Here is a 20,818-nt window from a genome sequence, read left to right on the forward strand (position 1 = left end):
ATTATTTTATAATATTTCCATATTTTATTTTATACATGGAGGAATAATATAGACTTTTTGGCTCTCAGGCGTCTTCAGTGTGTGAATACACAGTCGCTGTGTCCCAATTCAGGAGCTGCATCCTTTGAAGAGCACAGCAGATTAAAGCTGTTCTTTTGAACTTTCTATTCATCAAACAATCCTGAAAAAAAAATTGTACACAACTGTTTTCATCATTGATAATAATAATAAATGTTTATTGAGCATCAAATTATCATATTAGAATGATTTCTAAAGGATCATGTGACACTGAAGACTTAATGATCTTGACAATTCAGCTTTGCCAAACAAAAATAAATTGCATTTTAAAATATATTCACAATAGAAAACAGTTATTTTAATTGTAAAATATTTCACACTAATACTGCTTTTGCTGTATATTGCATCAAATAAATGCAGCCTTGGTGAGCAGAAGAGCTTTCTTTTAAAACATTAAAAAATCTTACCGTTCTAAAACTTTTGACCAGTAGTGTATGTGTGTGTGTGTGTTAGCAGTAATAAACATCATCAATTAGTAAATAGGCTTGTTAGTATTGTTAGTACACCAAAATGTTATAAATTGTACATAATGTTGGTGTTATTGTATGGGCGGTTTGGACGATGACACACATGCATTATATTATTGCACTGCATACAATGTGTGCTGGTCAACTAGTCTAAAATTAAGAAACCCCTAGAACACAGCATAGGAACATTTTGTACAATTAAGATTAACTAATTAATTTATTTTCCAATATCCTAATATGATACTAAATACCACAGGGAAAAGGGCTTATATTTGTGACGTGCTGTCTTTGCATTTGAACATTGCACATTTTAAACAGGACATGCACGCATTAGCTGAATAAATGTTAGCCAATACAAACATATTTATAGAAAACAGTTGACAAGAATAGACAGGAGTCCAATAATAGCATAACCAATCACTTATTCTAAAAAGAATCCGTCATAATGAGTGCTGTGTTAACAGTAAAACGTCCGCCATTTAACGGATTTTAAAAGCAGGGATGGATAATACAAAATGATTTTTGACAGAAAAAAAAAACAAGCAAGAACAAAATTTAAACTTAGCCCGTCAATTATCATTTTACAATGATCTTCTCTCTCTGTGCACGCGCATCGCCTTTGTGAGAGAGCTCGCGCAGCACTGATACAACGGCACTTTTTTATCCATAAGTAATTAACGCGCTAGTTTTCATACAAAATAAATATGTAACATAATTAGGTACTTTAGTTATAATTAACACAATAACGTAACACATGAAGGCTACATTTCTCAACACTGAGAATGAATGAATAAATAAACGCCTGTTTCTCCAGACTCGTGCTTATTAGGCTAATCCACAAATCACAGCACTTTCATAATCACTAACGTTAAGCCATAGCGATTTCAAGATTTATAGTTCAGCATTACTTGAGCATTTTATTATTTGCATGACTGAATGATGTCTTCCTCTTTTCTGAGTGACCATGAATAACTTAACGGAGTATTTTAAGATAATCCATGCGATCTGTGTGATCATCGAATCCGTAAGATTAAGTTAACTTAACAATCAACTTTCCACATCGAGCCCAGGCCGTTTACCTTCAGAATCAGGAATCAGAAGTACCGTACTGTACTGTCCTCGCTTATGAAATCAGTCAGACGGCGGCCGCGGGAGTGGAAGGGGGAACGGGCGGGAATCTTTATTGGTGTTGATTTTCAGTCTCTTTTTAATGATAGGCCTTACGCATTTGTCAATCATCCCCGCTTGCTATTTGGGGAATGAACCCAGCGCTATGATTGGTCGAACTTTTCTTCTTTTGCTGTAGCTTGATTTGAGGACAGCACGTGCACAGAGGCGTCACCAGGTTTTTGCGTAGTTTAGAGTGACAAATCGTAGCAGCGTACTTTGAAGTCAAAATGCATATCCGCTACGCAAAATGCGTACAGGTTGGCAGGTCTGAGTTTAGTGTCTTTATTCACTTCCACAGCTCCAGGTAAAGTTTTCTTGCAGTTTTCTCCTACAGTAGCAGTAAAGCTGTACCATTAGTCCTAAAGTTTTCTCCTCTTTAGTTCGGAAAATAAGGGCCTTAGAAATGGAGAGACAAGAGATAAACCATGACAGAGAAATATGAACAAGCTGACCTGTAGGATAGGATCAACATTTAGTATGCAATGCTCAAAATGAAATTGCATAAATCATAAGAAAACATTTGTGTTACTGGCTTGTGTCATATTACAGTTCTCATTTTTTTATTGGTGCTTTCTTAGTGTTAATCTCAGTCTTAACTTACTTTCTCAAAGTCTCCATGGAAAAGCCCTGGTCATTCAGAAGAATCTTCACCTTCTGGTTGCAGCGAGACCGACGTAAACAATATTCTGTGCATTTTTGAGACGGTTTATTGCAAATGAACCTTCATAATCAGAAAGCACAAAGCACAGCATCAGTACAGTCTTTAACAAACCTGATATTTGCTTTTAATTATTGTTATAACAATAATTTGTGTGAGAAACAGACCAACATTTAAGTTATTGAATTGTTAAAGGGTTAGTTCACCCAAAAATGAAAAATCTGTCAGTAATTACTCACCCTCATGTTGTTAAAACCCCGTAAGACCTTCGTTCATCTTCGGAACACAGTTTAAGATATTTTAGATTTAGTCCGAGAGCTTTCTGTCCCTCCATTGAAAATGTATGTACGGTATACTGTCCATGTCCAGAAAGCTAATAAAGACGTATTGGGTTAGTTAGAACTTTTTGAAGCATCGAAAATACATTTTGGTCCAAAAATAACAAAAACTACGACTTTATTCAACATTGTATTCTCTTCAGGATCTTTTATCAATCCGGGTTCACGACTCCGCAGTGACACTGCTGACGTGTTATCTGGCCGCCCGAGCTTCGTTTACAGTCTGAGGGAGACGCACGCTGTATTCAAGCTATTCTACATTGTTTGTATTTTGGTATTGCTATATTTTTTTATATATTTTTAATGTCAGCAGCGTCTTACGTCAGCAGCGTCACTGCGGAGTCGTGAACGCGGATTGATAACAGATCCTGAAGAGAATACAATGCTGAATAAAGTCGTAGTTTTTGTTATTTTTGGACCAAAATGTATTTTCGATGCTTCAAAAAGTTCTAACTAACCCACTGATGCCACATGGAATACTTTGATGATGTCTTTATTAGCTTTCTGGACATGGACAGTATACCGTACATACATTTTCAATGGAGGGACAGAAAGCTCTCAGACTAAATCTAAAATATCTTAAACTGTGTTCCGAAGATGAACGGAGGTCTTACGGGCTTGGAACGACATGAGGGTGAGTCATTAATGACATAATTTTCATTTTTGGGTGAACTAACCCTTTAATGAACAACGATATCTAGGGTGGATGTAAAGAAAACGAATATAAGAAAACAATGTAAAGAAAACGAAATTATGAATAACAATTCTCAAGCTTTTGATTTGTTCCTTACAAAAAGGTATTATGTGACTTCAGAAAACATGGAATATGCCTCAAAAGTCGTTATTTTATGGTGTTTTTGTCTCCTTTTTAAAGCTTGTAAGCTGAACTCTCCATGAAATTGCATAGAAAATCTATATAATGATAAACCAATACAAACCCGTTAAATGTCATCATACAACTTGGTCTTGTGTTTGAGCTCTGCAAGATCTTGATTCCATCCTCCAGTAAAAAGTCAGCATTTACCCTAGATGTGGAAACACATTATACAGATAAAATGATTAAGATTGAGAATGCCATTCTTCACATCTGCTTATTACACATTCATTTAAACAATTCCATAACAGTTTAAATGGATGAAGGCCATGAACTACAGATGGGCGGTTTCATTTGCTTTGTAAGGTTATCTTATATAGCAAGAGCTAAACTGCCAAAATAAATAAATAAATAAATAAATAGAAATAATAAAATAAATGAATAAAATAATAATAATAATAATAATAATAATAATGAATATAATAATTATAAAAAAATATGTTTACTAAACCATTTTGTGTTTCTAAGGTTTTCAGTTCCTCAAAGGTGTGTGTGATCAGTGTCATTAATTCACAGAATTTTCCTTTTTGGATGGACTATCCCTTTGAATTTTAGATACTCAGTTCTTATCAACAGACAAATTCACATAGAAACAGGACAGAGGTGATTCCAGATGTTTCTCACGTGAGTTCGGTTAGACTGGGGCAGTTCTGGGTCATCTGGAGGGTCCAGACAGACAACATCTCAGTTAGACGCTCTACACTCATTTCCATCTTTTTCAGTTTAGAGAAGGAACAGAGAAATGACAGTAATGCTTCTGGATCCTTTTGGTGAATTATCTGAAAAAGTCTGGTCCAGTCGATGTTGATTATCTCTGAATGTGGAAAGGTGAGACTGAATGATTGCAAATCCGGATGGTGAAGCTGGCCAATCTTTATGCAGATACTATAAAAAAATAATAAAAAAAAGATTCAAGTTGTTGTTGGGTCTATAAGTCAATAATTTCTTGCTTAGAATATATTTTTGTGATTTAAAAATCATTAGCAATAGTCAAAAAAGATAAAAGTGTTTACCTTATTTTTTAACTGTTTTGGGTGACCAATTTTGTTGCATTATTACAATTAGAATTATAATTTATTAGATTGCGGAGACCAAGTATTCCATATAAACGGGAGAACAAGATGATGATATAATTGGTTATACAAAACATATTAATCATAGAATTATTTCTGGTTATCATGAGAAAAAAAAAACTATTGATGAAAAAAAAAAAAAAAAAAAAAAAAAATCACTTGTTCTTCACCTGGACAGCTCTTTGTTGATTGACAGATCAAGTGAGTTGCCAGGATGATCCCCATACTTCATTTGGTAGATGCCGACAATAACACTGCAAACCAAAGCACAGAAAAAACATACATGAACCTTAAAGTTAAACAAAAGCACATTAAAGGATGATAGCACGTGTGCATAAAACACATCAAATGTATAAAATATATTTTAAAACATTACCTCTGTGAGCTCAGGGTCTGTCCTCTCGCAAGAGCGTAGATCAGTTCACCGAGATCAGAGTCTGATGGATCTTCTATACCCAAGCTTCAAAATCAAATACAGAACATCACTGTACAGATTAATTAAATTAAATTTAATTTAAGTTTAACTTGCAACAGCAAATTAGAGATTAGATATTAATTACATCAACCAAATATCTGTTTTAGACCAACGCATTTACCTTGCTTTTTTAAACTTGTGAAGTTCAGGCAAAATCATAGAAAAATCTTCCGATGTTAAACACAAAAAGATTTCTTCAATGCTCTGACAGAACTGAGAGCAGTACAGCAGGGCCCAGACATCTGTTCTTCTGAGGAATTGTTTAATATTTAATAGTTTAATCATTCCCCAGGATTCCATTGCTTCTTTCACAAAGACTTCTTCATGAAGTTCATAGAGACAGTGAAGAACAAAACATACTGCTTCCGAATACAAGGAACAACCTTTAACCTTTTCCAAAACCCATTCTTTCAGATGAGCCTGTGTTATTGGACGAATGAACAGACCATGTTTTTCAAGTGTGAGTCTCACATCCTTATTCAACAAACCAAATGCAAATTGCACCACAGCTGCAAATTGTGGTTTTGAGAAACCATCCATTAAAAGTGACCTTGTAAGTTTCCTCTGGGACTCTTCTTCATCCAGAAGGACATAGTACAGAGCAGTGAAGAACTCCTGAAAGCTGAGATGCATGAAACTGAACATCGTCTCCTGGTAGATTCTTCTCTTAAACAGGAACTTGCACAAGAATGGATTTTCAGCAGGGTCTGAAATGGTTTCATTCACACTTTTCTCATCCAGCAGGACTTGCTGTTCCTGCATCCCTCTCTCTGCCAGCTGACCCAGACTCCTCAGCATGGTCGGGACGGACTGACTCAAACCCTGGCAGTGATGCTTCAGAAGAGTGCACACAAAGTCCACGTAGATGGAGGTGGTGGTTTCCAGTCCGCTTGTCTTATTTGCACCATATTTGAATCTCTCCTGGATAGTTGTGCAGATGATCCAGCAGACGACAGGGATTGAGCAGGCAGTGATGAGGGTTTCATTTGCCTTCACATATGTATAAGCCTCCCTGTAAAGTTTCTCATTTTGAAAAAACTTCTGGAAGTACTCCTCCACCCCCTTTTCTGAAAATCCCACAATCTCAGAGAAACGCTGAGGTCCTTTGAGCAGATTACTGAGTGTGTTTGTAGCTGTAGATCTGGAGGAGACCAGCAGGAGAGACTCTGGCAGGATTCGACCCCTCAGCAAGGCACAAAGAGAGTCCACAGGTGGGGCTTTCTGAAGCAGATCAGTGTGTGCTGACATGTCATTAATGTCCTGTGTGAGTTTCAGCTCATCAAATCCATCAATGACCACAAGCACCTTCTCTGGCGACTGCTGTAAAATCTGTGAGATCTCATGTGATGATAAACTACAACTGCAGCTCAAGATCTCCACCAAACTCTTCTCGCCAGGAATGCGATTTATTTCTTTACACTTTAAGTGGAACACAATATCAAACCGCCCTTTGTAGAGGTCACCAGATGCCCAGTCCATCATGATCTTCTGCACAGTGAAAGATTTCCCGTTTCCAGAATTTCCCTGCAGTATCACAGATCTAGGACTGATCCCGTGGTCATCTGGGTCGAACAGAGAGTTGAGATGGACAGAGTCTCCACTGCTCCTGGAGCTGAGGACCTGCTGGAAGCTCTCTCCACTGGAGCGGATCTCTTCTTCTCGCTCTTTTCGATCTCTATGTTTCCGAAGGATCAGAGGTTGTGTGAAGCGCTCAGACAGCAGCACATGTTCACCAGGCAGTGAGTTATACTCAGTCACATACTGATTCTCGCTGCAGATCCGCTTCATATATTTGTGAATCACTGGGCTGATTTCTGTAGAAGAGGTCAATGTTCAAAGAGTTAGTTTTTTTTCCTGATTCTAATACAGTAAGAAATTCCAGAGCAGACAAATACCAACTAAATCACGAGGTCGATGGAGTGCAATATTTAAAATATTGTAAAATTCAATATTATAAAATTCATCAGTCACCTGAGGAATGTGTTTTTTCAGAGTGTGTGTGATGTCCTGTGGAGCCTGTAGAACATTAGACACACTTGATACATTGATATATTGATTAAGGCATTTCACATATATTTTACATCAATCTATCTATCTTGCTGTCTGTCTGTCTGTCATCTATCTATCTATTGCTGAACACATTTATTAGACCATCACCCAATGTAAGGTTTGTGCCACAACTGCCCTAAGCTAACAGTATTGGTGATACACATTTTTTGAGAAGGGAAAAAATAAGTACAGACTGCACATCATTAAAAGTACTCATGAAGTCTATCCATAAGTGGAAATTAGTTATTTTTGCATTTTTTAGAGCAATTTTCTACTTCCGGTTTAAAAAGCAAAGACTCTCAGCTGATCCATGTCTACATATAGGAATACGACGTCTATCACTGTATTCATATATAAGCTCCTCCAGTATTATCAACAGTATTATCCTCCATCCCCAGCTCCACCTCTCGTCAGTCAGGATTTGGCCTTCTGATTCCCCTTTGAATCAGACTAAATTCTCGAATTATGTTGTACATTAGAATATTGACATTAATGACATCTGCAATACATTCATGTTGGTTCTGTTCTGTTTACCCTAAAGGGGGTTATTGCTGCTCTCCCTGCTCTTATCCATGCTAGGCTGCCCAGAACATAACTATACCGCTAATCCAAAAAAAATGCTAACTGTCAATCGTATTTGATGATAGTGGTCCTGACAGAAATAAGTGACCAAGATGGAAAATTAAGACAAAATATTTAAGGTTCCTACTTCCTAGAAGAGCTTCTGCAATTTGTGCAATGCCTGTAAAAGTACATATTTTAACAGTACATACTGTAGGTCTAGACACATGTGGTATAATAGCCAAAATTAGTGTGCTCTTACCTAAGTCTCTCAACAGATATGGCTCATGCTTTTCCAGTCTAGAATAAAAGGCAGATTTAACCTTGTCTCCTCCAGAGTGCAACACTTTATAAAACTCTCTCATTTTCTCCTGGTTAGTATCTGCTGCTTTGATCTCACAGTACGGCTCCCATTCCAGCATGCCACCGGACAGCAGCTCATCCGCTATCGCCTTAACACACTTTACTCTCTGGACAAGTTTCGCCCAGTGGGCATCTACAAACCGAGCACCTGGTAGAGAGATTATAACATGATAACTGCTCACAAGCAAGAACGTGATTTCATAAGATTCAAGAACGGCATATTCTATAGTGTAGCAAGTACTTATTTGGGCAACTTCACTTTTAATCCGTGTAATGCAGACTTTTTTTTCATATGACTATCTCTGCTTTTACTGTGGTAACTACTTACGCTCTGAGTCTTGGTCCATGGTGTCTCATAAGTGTCTATGACGTGTTGTAGAGAGCTGTCTTAAGTTGTCCTCTAGGAAATGAAACATAATGCACATAGTGTGAGATGGTTGAAGAGAGCTTTTGTGACCCATGGTTAAAGATTACACTATTGGTATGCAGTAAATTAAGTGGCATGTAGAAAAATTAATAATGAAAGTATATCTTAAAGTACACCCCGAAATAACCATATATGGAGCATACAATGCCTAGTTTTACTATGCATATCCTCATCTGCATATCATTTGCATATGATTATTCATCCACATGATACTGTGTTTAACGGTACCAGACATTAGGAAAGTATGATATACGGATGTCACATTTTATTAATAAAAATCATTTAGTAGCCTATCCTTGCCTTGTTTTTGAATAAATAAATCAAATAGTGTAAAATACATTTCAGAGAAAGTTTTTCTCAATATTTTCCACTGGCCAAATAGTATTTTTAATTGATCTGTATTTTTAATGGAAACAGATAGACCTTGTTGTGCATTATTTCCACTAAACTATTTTCTCAGACAATCTGCTATTATCATGCGCTAAGCAATTATCTCTGTAGTTGCAATTATCTCTGTAGTTAAAACATTAAAACACAGCATGCCACAGCAAAAGTGTCCAAAAGCATTGCATCCTCAACAAATATTTCTATTTATTGAATATAAAAATGTTGTAACTTCTCAGTAATGATTTCATGTAGTTTAAATGTTTAATACCATTAATGAGAATGGCATATTTAATAAAAAAAAATCAGAAATCAGAAGTAAAACGTAGTTTAAATCATTATTTACTTTTTAAACTGTTATTGTGAACATGTCTTTATGATTAGGACTCATAATGAAGTTTTACGGTTTTACTTAATCTGCCGTTAGATAAGATATATGCGTATAATGTATAATTTTCTTTAGATTATCTGTCTAAAAGGGACCAAAAATACATACTCCAACTCACCATCGATGTCGCCAAACTGCTCCATCTCCAAAACGTTCGTACGCATGGGTCAGAGTTTGCGTGCAGGTGCGAAGATTTTACCCCTACTGCACGTTTGTTTTTATAAATCACAACTTGCGTCGAAAGTGCCGTACGCCAGGGGATGTTTTGTGCGTACGCAACGTTTATAAATGAGACCCCTGGTCTGCAGCCTCCCCATGTAGAAAAACTCTGATATTGCACACTTAAGGATGTGTTGCAGTGCTAATACACCTGCCGTATTATCATTAAAATGCCACATGAAACAATACAACTTGTTAATCAAAAAAAAAACGAGTACCGCACGAAAGAATTCACTTACCGCACTCAACTGTCCTGCACTCATCCGTCCCGCGTTTCAATCGTCCCGGCTCTCCTCTACTCAGTCTAAAAAAAATAGTAACAATAATAAAACACATTATGCTGCGCGTCTAGTCGCGGTTTAGAAAAACAATAATAATATCGATCGTGTAAGTGAGCAAAACTCATCTCGTGACTGCGAGGCTTCATGGCAGAAAAGTGATCAATAAGTTACGATCCAGTCTTGTTCTTACCTTCAGTGAAGTCTATATTCACGATGAAGATATCAAGGTCACGAATATTAATGTGTAATATTCATTTCTACACTATAGATCGAAAGTAGTTTGTGGACACGCCTCTTCTGAACTTCCTTTTTTGTTTTAGATATTCCTCCTCAAAGACAGACGGCAAAAGATCATCTCTCCAAAATAGTAGGCTACTGGTGTAAAACGTGGAAGGCTGATAATATTTCACAAGCTTTTTTCCCTGCATTTAACGTTAGGCTATAGCCTATAGCATAGGCCTACAATGTGCAAAAGCCGTCGCAATGTGAGTTAAAAGACGTGCTCCAGATAATATGGGGCTCCTCTCGTCGAAAAGTCAAGTAAGAGACCGTCGAGAAAGTACGGTTTGTTGCCGCGCTCTTCATTCCTAAACTATCAGACAGGCATCGTCTTGCAGCACTTTTGCAAATGCGATCTCATCCTGAAATAAATTACAAACTGCACCGCCGAATCAACCACGATCACACACAGTGCTCACCAATTCAGAATCAGCACAGAAAGTGATGACCTAATACTTCCTAGTCGTCCGATTTGTTCTATGGAATCGGTTCATCTAACGGTCCTCTCTCTCATTTGTAGCTTTGGAAAGTCTGATTCATTCTAGAGAATCGTTCTTAATTTAGAGATTCAACGATTCGAGTCCAATACAGCATTTCAGGTTATTTTTTTTATTTTTGTTGCGGACTATTTAGTTAATCATGTCTAATTAAATATTGCAGTTAAATATTCTACCAGTAGCCTATTCTAGTTTTTTATAAGCTATTATTATTAATTATATTAAACAAAAGTATTTTCAACAATTTCAACATTATTTCTATTTAACAAACATTCAAATTATTGGATAGCCTATAGAATAATACTTGGACAAAAGTTTATACTTCAAATAAACACAGATGTCTATGGTTGCGGTCAAAATAGAGTAGGCCTAAATCATTTCAGGTCAAATAATTTTAACTTCTAGACACTTCAAATAGCTTTAAAGGGGTGGTTGATTATGATTTCACTTTTCTAACTTTAGTTAGTGTGTAATGTTGCTGTTTGAGCATAAACAACATCTGCAAAGTTACAACGCTTAGAGTTCAAAGCAAATGGAGATAAATTTGCTTTTAAAGAAATAGTTTTTTAAGGACTACAACAAAAGACACATGAAGTCACCAATGCAGCGGGCAAGCTTGGAATAAGGAAAAGCTTAGATTCAGCGGATGGAGTTATTGCCTGTGGAAGATGACCTGAACACCGTTGTGTAAGTTGTGGCATTCTGGCATTACATGGCTTGGCCGCCCACATCATTCTGATCCTGACATAAATACAAATATATCACATACAAACTTATGTGATTTCTTTTGATAAAATATTTAATGAAACATATGGATAACAGAGAAATTAAAGCTACAATTAGCTTCAAGCTACACATGACAATTAATGAGATTAATACAACACTTTTATCACCATTGAGAGTTTTTAATAACTTCTGACTGTGATCCAATGTGTATTTTTGTCAAATGATGAGGCAGAAATATGTTGTTAATTACATTTTAGAATAATTTTATGGGGAAGATATGAAATTACGACTTCTGACTCAATCATATTTGTTAAACTTTCCTCCCTGCACAGTATTTGTTGTGTTCTAGTGTCCTATTATGTTTAATTGTGTCTTATCACTATATTTAATAACACACCATGAGACCAAAACTCTGAGTGCTGTGCATCCTTCTTCACTGAAATCTCATTCAAGACACAGACATGAGCAATCAACAGATGATCAGTCTAACACATAAGTCAACTTAATCAGACACAGAGAGTGTCAAACCAAATCCACCACATCCCCCCTTTTTAACAAAGCTATGATTTAATATTTACATTCAGACTGGTTCACTCAAATCTCCCCATGTAAATATTCAAATCTATCAAACAGTAACTTTAATTAAATATTTGACTAATTTAAATAATCAAACTTCATATTTACTTCTAAGCGTTCACAGTAAACAACAATAGTCCAATAAAATTACTTTGAGAATACTTTGTGTCTTCGGTTACCAAATACTGTTTCCCTTTTCTGTTTTTTTCTTTTCTTTTCTTTTTTCACATGTCCACAACATAATCATTATATCTAGTTGGCCGTTTTACTTCTCCTCCACATCTAGTATGGCATGCCGGCTGCTCTTCCACTCTCACCGGAGAATTCACAGGTGATTGTTCTGCTGGTCGGGTGCCTGAGTGGAAGTCTCCTCCAAATGCTCATCAGGATCAACATCTTTGCACAGACTCTGATGTATCTTTCTCAAGTGGCGTCTATTTCTCCTGAATGTCTTTCCTGCTGGTGTTTGCACTGTATAAGACCGAGGTTCATCTCTCTTGTGAACCACCACTGCAGGCTCCCATCCACATCTCGTCTGCACATGTACTGTGGGTCCTGGAACCAGCTCAGATACTGTCTTGGCATTACGGTTGTGCTGATGGCGCATTCGAGATTGCAAATCCTCCAGTCTTTTGTGTATATGTTGTGGGGTTGACTGTTGAAGAACAGCACTAGAGCATGGGAGTGTGCTCCGCAGGACTCTGCCCATCAGCATTTGTGCAGGAGATTCATTCAGGCCTGTCACTGGTGTATTTCTTAGTGACAGTGCATGTTTAACAGTCTTTATTGCTCTTTCAGAAAGTCCTTTGGACTGAGGATATCCTGGACTGGAGAATGTGAGCTTAAAGTCCCATGATGCCGCAAAGGACTTCATCTCATAGATGGCAAATTATACGTTCTCACTCACTAATTCTTTCTGGCGAAGACTGATTTCATCTTTTGTATCACTGAGTGGGCTGATTTGTCTGATAAATTCAGTACCTCTTTTTGTCATATAGTCCACTAGCAATAGATAAGACTGAACTCTCAGCTCGAAGATGTCTGCGCCAACCTTCATCCACAGTAGTTCTGGAGCGTCATGAGTGATGAGTGGCTCTTTTTGATGTAATTGGCTGGAGTTGTTGGCAGGCGCACATTTCTCCACCATCATCACTATGTCTAGTGCCATTCCAGGCCAGTATAGGGATTTTCTTGCTTTGGCCTTTGTTCTCTGGATACCTTGTTTTTTTATTTTTTTTTATTTGTTTATTTAACAGGGACAGTGCACTCAGCCATACCAGAATTTGCTACAAGCTAAATTTCATCTGTAGTCCCTGGGCAGGAAGAGGTAACATACAATTTATCCAACAAACACATATAAATATACCATAAAACATCATCACACAAGTAGCCTTTCAGACAACAACAAAGTTTCACATTCTTAAAAAACACAATAAAACAAAACAACAGAACAAAATAAAGTGCCATATTAATAGACACAACAATGCAATGTTAGGATACGACAAAAAAATGAGTTTTTTGAGTTTATGATTAATGGGTACATGATTGTATAGATTTTAACGATAATTTTATTTTATATTTAAAACAAGTAAATGAACTGATGTCTCTAATCTCGTTTGGGACTGAGTTCCAGTACTTAGAGGTTCTGATAGAGAAGGCTGATCTGCCAAACTCAGCACGTCTGTGCTGTACGGCACAGTGACCTCTACTGGTCGCCCTGGTTGTTCTCCGACTATCTGGGAGCAATGATATGAACAATGATATGAACTCCTCTAATGGGGGTGAGCTAACCTTGGTGAGCTACAGTAAGTGTAGCTTTTCTAAGATGACTTTTTTGAAGCTCTGAGGTATGATTATCTTGTCTCCTACCATCACAATGCCGTTTTGTACGCTGATTTTGTTCCGCATCAGAAGCTGTGTAGGCTACTGTTCACACCACGTCTTTTCTTTGGCCAGCCAGTCTCTACCTTCTCACCTCTTTCAGTTGTTGGAGTGTCTGTGGACTCAGTGCATCTGTGGACTCCAAACCATGCACAACTTTCTCATCATAGAGGTATTCGCCATCATCAGCCTCCCTACTTGCAGTTGCACGGGATAGTGTATCGTCAATATGCGTGTGCTTGCCCGGACACAGAGAGTGTCAAACCAAATCCACCACAGTATTATTTGGTAAAAGTGCAACACTGATCTCCAAACATAAGTCATTCTACTTCAGATAAAGCATCACAATAAATCTCTGCTGATTATAGTAACTATAATTGATCCATTCAGTGTTTTTGTTTTGCGTGATCCTTATGAATATTGATTTAAATTAGGGCTGGGTAAAAATAACTAATTCTCATTTTTATTTGCTTCTTATTTTTATGAAGGAATATCACTTCTTAAATTCAAAGAATCAGTCTTTTAGTCAGTCATTTTTAGTTGATGAAAGAACAGAACATTGTAGTGCTCCTTCTATCCAATAAATCGCAGTTTGCTTTTGTGCTTTGTTTGTTATAAAGATTTCAAATTATGTCAATATTATTATCAAATTTAAACAATAAATACCATTTTGACATTTTTAATGTTGCGTGTTGTAGCTCCTTCGACCTCATTGTAGCCCCTCAGTTCAAGCGGTTCTTATCTGAATATCATTTCTTCCTTTTTACTAAAGTAAAACTATAAACTATCTATAGTAATAAACTATATAAACTACTATATAAATACTATACTATATAACTACTATAGTATAGTAATAAACTATATATACTACTATTAGAGGTCGACCAATATGTTTTTTTTCAGGCCGATGCCGATCTTTTGAAATCCCGGTCGGCCGATGGCCGATTAATGCTGCCAATTTATTGTGGCCGATGTTTGGCCGATTATGTGCTTGTTTTTAACCTCTATTTGAAAGATAAAATGTAACACAAATAATTACTTAAGATAGACAAGATTTCTCAACAAAAACATTTATTGAACACTTGACCAATCTGCACTTGTACAAAAGACAAAAAGACCTTGAGATATGTTTGGTAATTGTACCTGAATGAATTTAAAATGAATTTGCTACATTTCGGATTAATATATTTGTTTTCCTTAACATTTTAATTAACAGTAACTTAAACACTTTGACTGAGTATGTTTTTATGTTTCCACTGTTCGATCGCATCCGCGCCTCACACACACACACACACGCAGAGAGAGAGAGAGAGAAAGAGAAATATAAGTAAACACTTTGCGACTTTAAACACACGCGACTTTTCGATCGCGCCCGTGCCCCTCTCTCTCTCTCACTCACACACACACACACACACCATATTCCAGCATTGCAATCTTTACATCGCAGCCTGCTTCAGAGCTAAGGCGGGGCTACAGGTTAGGTGTCCCCAAAGAACCCGCGTATCTAACAGTAGTTCCGCATTTTGCACGCGTGTTTTATTTATTTTTATACCATGTAACGTTAAGCCTATTCTCCGTGTAAATTTATACACCGAACTGTGACGCCCGTACCGTTTCGGTTCAGTACGAATACATGTACCGTTCCACCCCTAGTCTACAGTGAAATACAGTCACACATTACACTGTTTGGCCAGCATTTTAACCGTGTTTAATCCAGCTACTAGCTAAAGGTATGCTAAAGTTAGCTGCTGACTAGCATCACGTTTCTAACGTCCATTTTCAGAGCATCCAAGAGAATCACAGGCATAACAGTAGCACTGAAATGAAGCACAGAAATCCGCATTGATATTCGGTCCGGTAGATAATGGTCGTTAAGGCACCAGTGCTGTATTAGCACCAGGTCTGTCTGTTTTTTTTTTTGTTTTTTGTTTTTTGTTCTGCACGGATATCACATGGATACAGTACAAGGAGGGGAACGAAACCCAATTGGGTTTATACAGAGTTCCACTCCACTTGCATAAATAAACAAAAAAGGTACGCAGACAAATAAGTTGAATAAATAAAAAGAGGGGAAAAACATTTTCAAAAGCATAATTATCCTAATGAAAGTAACTTAAAGGTCCCATGACATGAAATTTTCACTTTCTGAGGTTTTTTAACATTAATATGAGTTCCCCTAGCCTGTATATGGTCCCCAAGTTTCTAGAAATTTCAATCGGTGTAAATCGAGCTTTTGCTATCTTTCTCTGCCTTTGAGAAAATGGAAGCTCAATCGCGCTGATCTTGAATCTCCTCCTTGTGACGTTATAAGGAGGAATGTTACCTCCCCTGTCTCTGCTTTGCCCGCCCAGAGAATATTTCCGCCCATGAGAAAATGAGCTAGGAAGGAATTAACGTAGGAACGCGCGTGCGCGATTTTAGTTTGTCCACGAGAGATATCATGGCTTTTGAGCGAGCGAAGCATAACAATTGCTCAATAATTGGATGTACAAATGAACACCGAAGGGTTAATACAGAGCTGGGCTTGCTGAACGTCTGAAACTAAAGTCTGGATCACTCTCTTTGGCTCAGCTACACACCTCGGAACAGTAAGTCAACTAATGATATATAAGTGTGTTGCTTTACTGTTTATGTTTGCCTAGACTGTTACACGTAGAATGTGGCTGTCACATTAGCTATGCAGCCATGCAGTTTATGTGTGTGAGTACACACACTGTAACGCGAGTGTTGTACACTTCTTTGTTATTTGGATAACCGTTTTCCTGTTGGTTATATGGCGCGCGCGATATCCGCATTTCAAGATCGCAGAGCTTGATGATGTAATTGTAATAAGATAAATTACAGATGTTACAGATCTCTCATGAAAAGGCAACAGTAGGTTAGCGTTAGCTACATGATAATAACTGTAAACCATCCGAATAAAGTACCCTATCCAGACATAATATTTTAAACTAACCATTCGGAAATGTCCTGCTGGAACCGCTGAGTTGTTGCTTCTCCATCCGGATCAGATTCTGGGTCAAACTGAAATGCTTGAACGACTGCGTGTCTTCGTGCCATTGCTATATCCAACGTTAACATGCACGGACCGGTACCGTTGCGCAAGATGGTCAAGGCCACACCCACCCTCCACCTTGCGCCGCCTTTCTCCTCCTCATTAACATTTAAAGCTACAGACACCGAAACGGCCTGTCTGAAGGAAGCTCATTCTGGGACTGGCTTGTAGTGGCTATAATTCTGCACCGAGGCTGGATTTTTGAGAAGAGATTTCAGATACAGTACTAGGGACCACTAAGGCCTATATTAAAGCCTACAAAAAATAGCATGTCATGGGACCTTTAAAGTTACAGATGTTGAAGGGTAAAGGTAAAAGTAAAAGAAGAACAAAAGTAAAGAGCAGCATATGAGAGTCAGTAAGACTATAGTATACTGCAGGGAACTATAACAAAAAACTGTCATTGTAAAATCAAAAAATCTTTCAACTGTTTTTTAAAGACAAGCAGAGAAGACATGGATCTTAGGGACAAACTTAATTCACTCCATAGTTGAGGACCCCTAAAGCTGAGGTCAGTTTTATGACCTGAGGTTCTAGAGAACGGTAAGACAATATTTATTTCACTATGCCTTGTATGATGGATATGAGTATCTGAAATAAAAGTAAAGAAGTGTTGTAATGTTGGTGGGAAATCTTCTCTCTTATAAATAAACTTCTTAATAAATATGCATGATAAATAAACATTGACTTTCTCAATTGATAAAATCTTGTATCTGAGAAATAGAGGTGCAGAAGGAGCATATTTAGAAGAGTAGGAGATCATACGCAAGAACTTCTTCTGAATTTTAGAAATTTTAGCGAGATAAGTGGGAAAAGTAGCACCCCAGACAATATTACAATAATTCATAAAGGGAAATAAAAAGCTGTAGTAAAGCGTTAGATGAGCAGATGAGTGGATTGAAGCTAAAACAATTCTTAGAATATTTAACATTTTAGAGGATCTTGTACAGACTAGATCAACATGTTTGGACCAAGTTAAACCTTCGTCAATCAGAACACCGAGAAATTTTGTTGAAGCCACTTGAGTAACTGGAGCTCCATCAATTTCTATACCAGCATGTTCTTTGGGGTAGAATTTATTAATATTGTGAAATATCATAAAATTACATTTTTTGACATTGAGCGTTAGCTTGTTAGTGCGAAACCAATTTGATAATATTTTTAACTCGTCATTAACATGTTGGATCAGGGTGTCAAAATCCTTGTGTACTGCAATGAGATTGGTGTCATCTGCAAATAATATGGGTAGGAAATGATCACAACAAAGGAATAAATCATTAATATAAATTAAAAACAATAAAGGACCCAGAATAGAACCCTGAGGAACCCCAAATGAAATTTTAGAAGTTTTAGAAAAGAAACCATTGAGATAAACAAACTGTTCTCTGTTAGTAAGGTAATTGCGAAACCAAACTAAGGCAGTACCCTCCACTCCATATCTATTAAGCTTAGAAATCAAAATATCATGTGAAACAGTGTCAAAAGCCTTACTTAAATCGAGAAAAACACCGAGAGCAAATTTTTTATTATCAAGGGCATTTGATATATAATTTACAAGCTGTATTAATGCATGTTCTGTTGAATATTTTTTCCGAAACCCATATTGATGTTTGTATATAATGTTATTAATAATTAAATGTTTATTTAATCGTTCATAGACGAGTTTCTCAAATATTTTAGAGATACAGGGCAGAATGGATATAGGACGATAATTGCTAAACACCTTTGTATCACCTGATTTGAAAATGGGAATAACTTTTGCAATTTTAAGAGCTTGGGGAATAATTCCAGATTGAAATGATAAAGAGATTACATAAGTAAGAGGTTGAATAATATGATCGATGATCTCCTTAAGGAGGATACTCTTAATGCCATCGTGGCCAGGGGCTGAGTTCTTTAAAGAAAAAATAATATCACGGACCTCCTGCGTAGTTGGGTGATCAAGATTAGGGAGGGGAGAGTACCGCCCATTTATTTGGCTACATGGATCATTATCAGTTTTCTGGATATTATGTGCTAAATCAGAACCAATTTTGGTAAAGAAATTATTGAAGCCATCAGCTATATCAATAGGGTCTAATAGACACCTATCATGGTCCCTCATCTCTGTGGGTGCAGATGCAGCCTTCCTATTACGACTCAAAACCTGATTTATTATGTTCCAGGTTGATTTAATGTCATTAGAGACTCGATTAAACTGGTCGGCATAAAACTTTTTTTTAGTCGCCTTAATTAAGCTTGTGAATTGGTTCCTATATTTTTTGTATGTTTCTAGGTTATGAGGAGTAGGCTTGGTGACAGACTTGCGATACAACCGATTTTTCTTTCTGGATCGTTTCCTCAATTCACCGGTAAACCAGGGTTTGTCTCTAGCTACTTTGGATTTCAAAGCTATCAGAGGAAAACTGGATTCCAGAGAAGAATTAAAGAGAGTCAAAAATAAATCATAGGCTTTGATAGCATCCTGCAACAACATGACCTCATCCCATATGATAGAGCTGATGGCTAATTTGAATATTCCAATATTTTTAAGGGTGAAGTTTCGATATTTTACATGCACATTATTCGTAATACAAGCTCCAAAAACAGAATGTATCATTTGAAAGACTGGAAAATGGTCAGACACGTCACACCATAACAGCCCTGATGACACTTTATAGTCACATGAATTAAACAAAATATTATCTATAAGAGAGGCTGAGTGTGTGGTAACTCTGGTAGGTTTTGTAATTAAAGGGTAGAAGTTTACAGAGTACAGGGTGTTAAGAAAATCATGTGTAGCAGTGTGATCAGCGTGTAAGATATTCAAATTGAAGTCACCATGTAGCAAACAGAGCTTATGTTCCTTTGAATGAATATCTAAGGTTGAATCAAGTGCATCAATGAAAGTATTTATATCTGAAGCAGGTGGTCTGTAAATGCATCCAATCACAATGCTTCTCCCTTTAAATAAATAACATGAGGGAATTTCAATAAATAGAGATTCTACTAATGTTAAATTGAAGTGATTACTTAAATCCTTTCTGAGAATATAATTAAATGAATCAGACACGTACAGAGAAACTCCTCCTCCTCTTTTCATTTCTCTACAGGAGTGGATAGCATTATAGTGTTATAGATTACAGAGGTGTGATGTGTCATTATGGAGCCATGTTTCCGTAAATGCCAGAGCTGAGAAGGAGTGTGACAAGGTAGATACTGTAAGAAGGTTTTAAAGTGATCGAAGTTTTCTCTGAAGCTACGTGCATTCACATGAATCGTGGAGAACGAGGTTTGATCAGAATGTATAGGAGACAAGCAAGACAAGAAATTAAACTTCTGTTCGGTATAATATTCACACGACAAATTAACAGAGTTCAAATAATTGTTATTGGAGTCAGGATTAAAAAAGGTTTCATAAATTCCAGAGTTGTTGTCCATGTTCAGCTCAAATGGGTTCAGAATCCGTGAATCTATTTCAGGTTCTGCGTGTTTCCAGTCACTTGTTATGAAACTAGAGTCTATTGATGTCATAATAAAGAAATGATGAGATAGTACCTTGAAAGAACGTCATCACACCAAAACGACTCACGTTCCACCAACACATCAGGGTTAATCCTTTCACTCGAGAAACCCGAACAATCCATCGGCAGCAGTGGAAACAGGAGATCTTGAGACTGAAATGATTCATTTATATTCATCCAGCTGATTTGATTCCCGTATCGCCAAAACCTTCACATCCTCTGGTCGTAATCCATTCGTCTTAAGCTGTCTGTAGCTACCAAAGCAAAGCAAAGCCAGTCCTTCACTAACCTATAGTGCATTGGTCACTTTTTTATTACTTATTTCTCTGCATTTAGTGACAACCCTCTCAAATATAAGACACACAAAACAAATAAAAGTCTCAGATTCTCTGTCTGTAATTGCAAAATTCTTGCTTACTTATTGTGACATGATAGCAATTCTTCTGCTGTGCTAATGCAACCTCAACTATGCTATCAATATCCAAAGTAGCCGAAC

At 37.0% G+C, this 20,818-nt stretch overlaps 1 protein-coding gene across 4 annotated transcripts; it reads right to left on the minus strand.

The window, feature by feature from the left end:
* Positions 1–210: 210 nt before the first annotated feature.
* On the minus strand, positions 211–10,563 carry LOC308692033 (NACHT, LRR and PYD domains-containing protein 1 homolog). 4 transcript variants are annotated; one of them, XR_014030296.1, is made up of 12 exons: positions 9,996–10,132; positions 9,764–9,828; positions 8,435–8,506; positions 8,006–8,254; positions 7,105–7,149; positions 5,255–6,947; positions 5,035–5,118; positions 4,829–4,912; positions 4,210–4,399; positions 3,650–3,736; positions 2,317–2,436; positions 211–2,111 (listed from the first exon to the last, which is right to left on the minus strand). XR_014030296.1 is itself a non-coding variant. In XM_081367712.1 (12 exons), exons 3-12 carry the CDS (start codon positions 8,451–8,453, stop codon positions 2,075–2,077), a joined length of 2,679 nt encoding a protein of 892 aa, XP_081223838.1. In that variant the 5' UTR covers positions 8,454–8,506; positions 9,764–9,828; positions 9,996–10,563; the 3' UTR covers positions 211–2,074. The 4 variants fall into 4 exon arrangements, 3 of the variants coding, with proteins under 3 accessions (XP_081223838.1, XP_081223839.1, XP_081223840.1); XM_081367712.1 differs by having other exon boundaries at positions 4,210–4,470; positions 9,996–10,563; XM_081367713.1 differs by lacking the exon at positions 9,996–10,132 and having other exon boundaries at positions 4,210–4,470; positions 9,764–9,856.
* Positions 10,564–20,818: the final 10,255 nt, after the last annotated feature.

Source organism: Scardinius erythrophthalmus, assembly GCF_964197995.2.
Source record: "Scardinius erythrophthalmus genome assembly, chromosome: 6".
In the NCBI taxonomy this organism is placed as follows: domain Eukaryota; kingdom Metazoa; phylum Chordata; class Actinopteri; order Cypriniformes; family Leuciscidae; genus Scardinius; species Scardinius erythrophthalmus.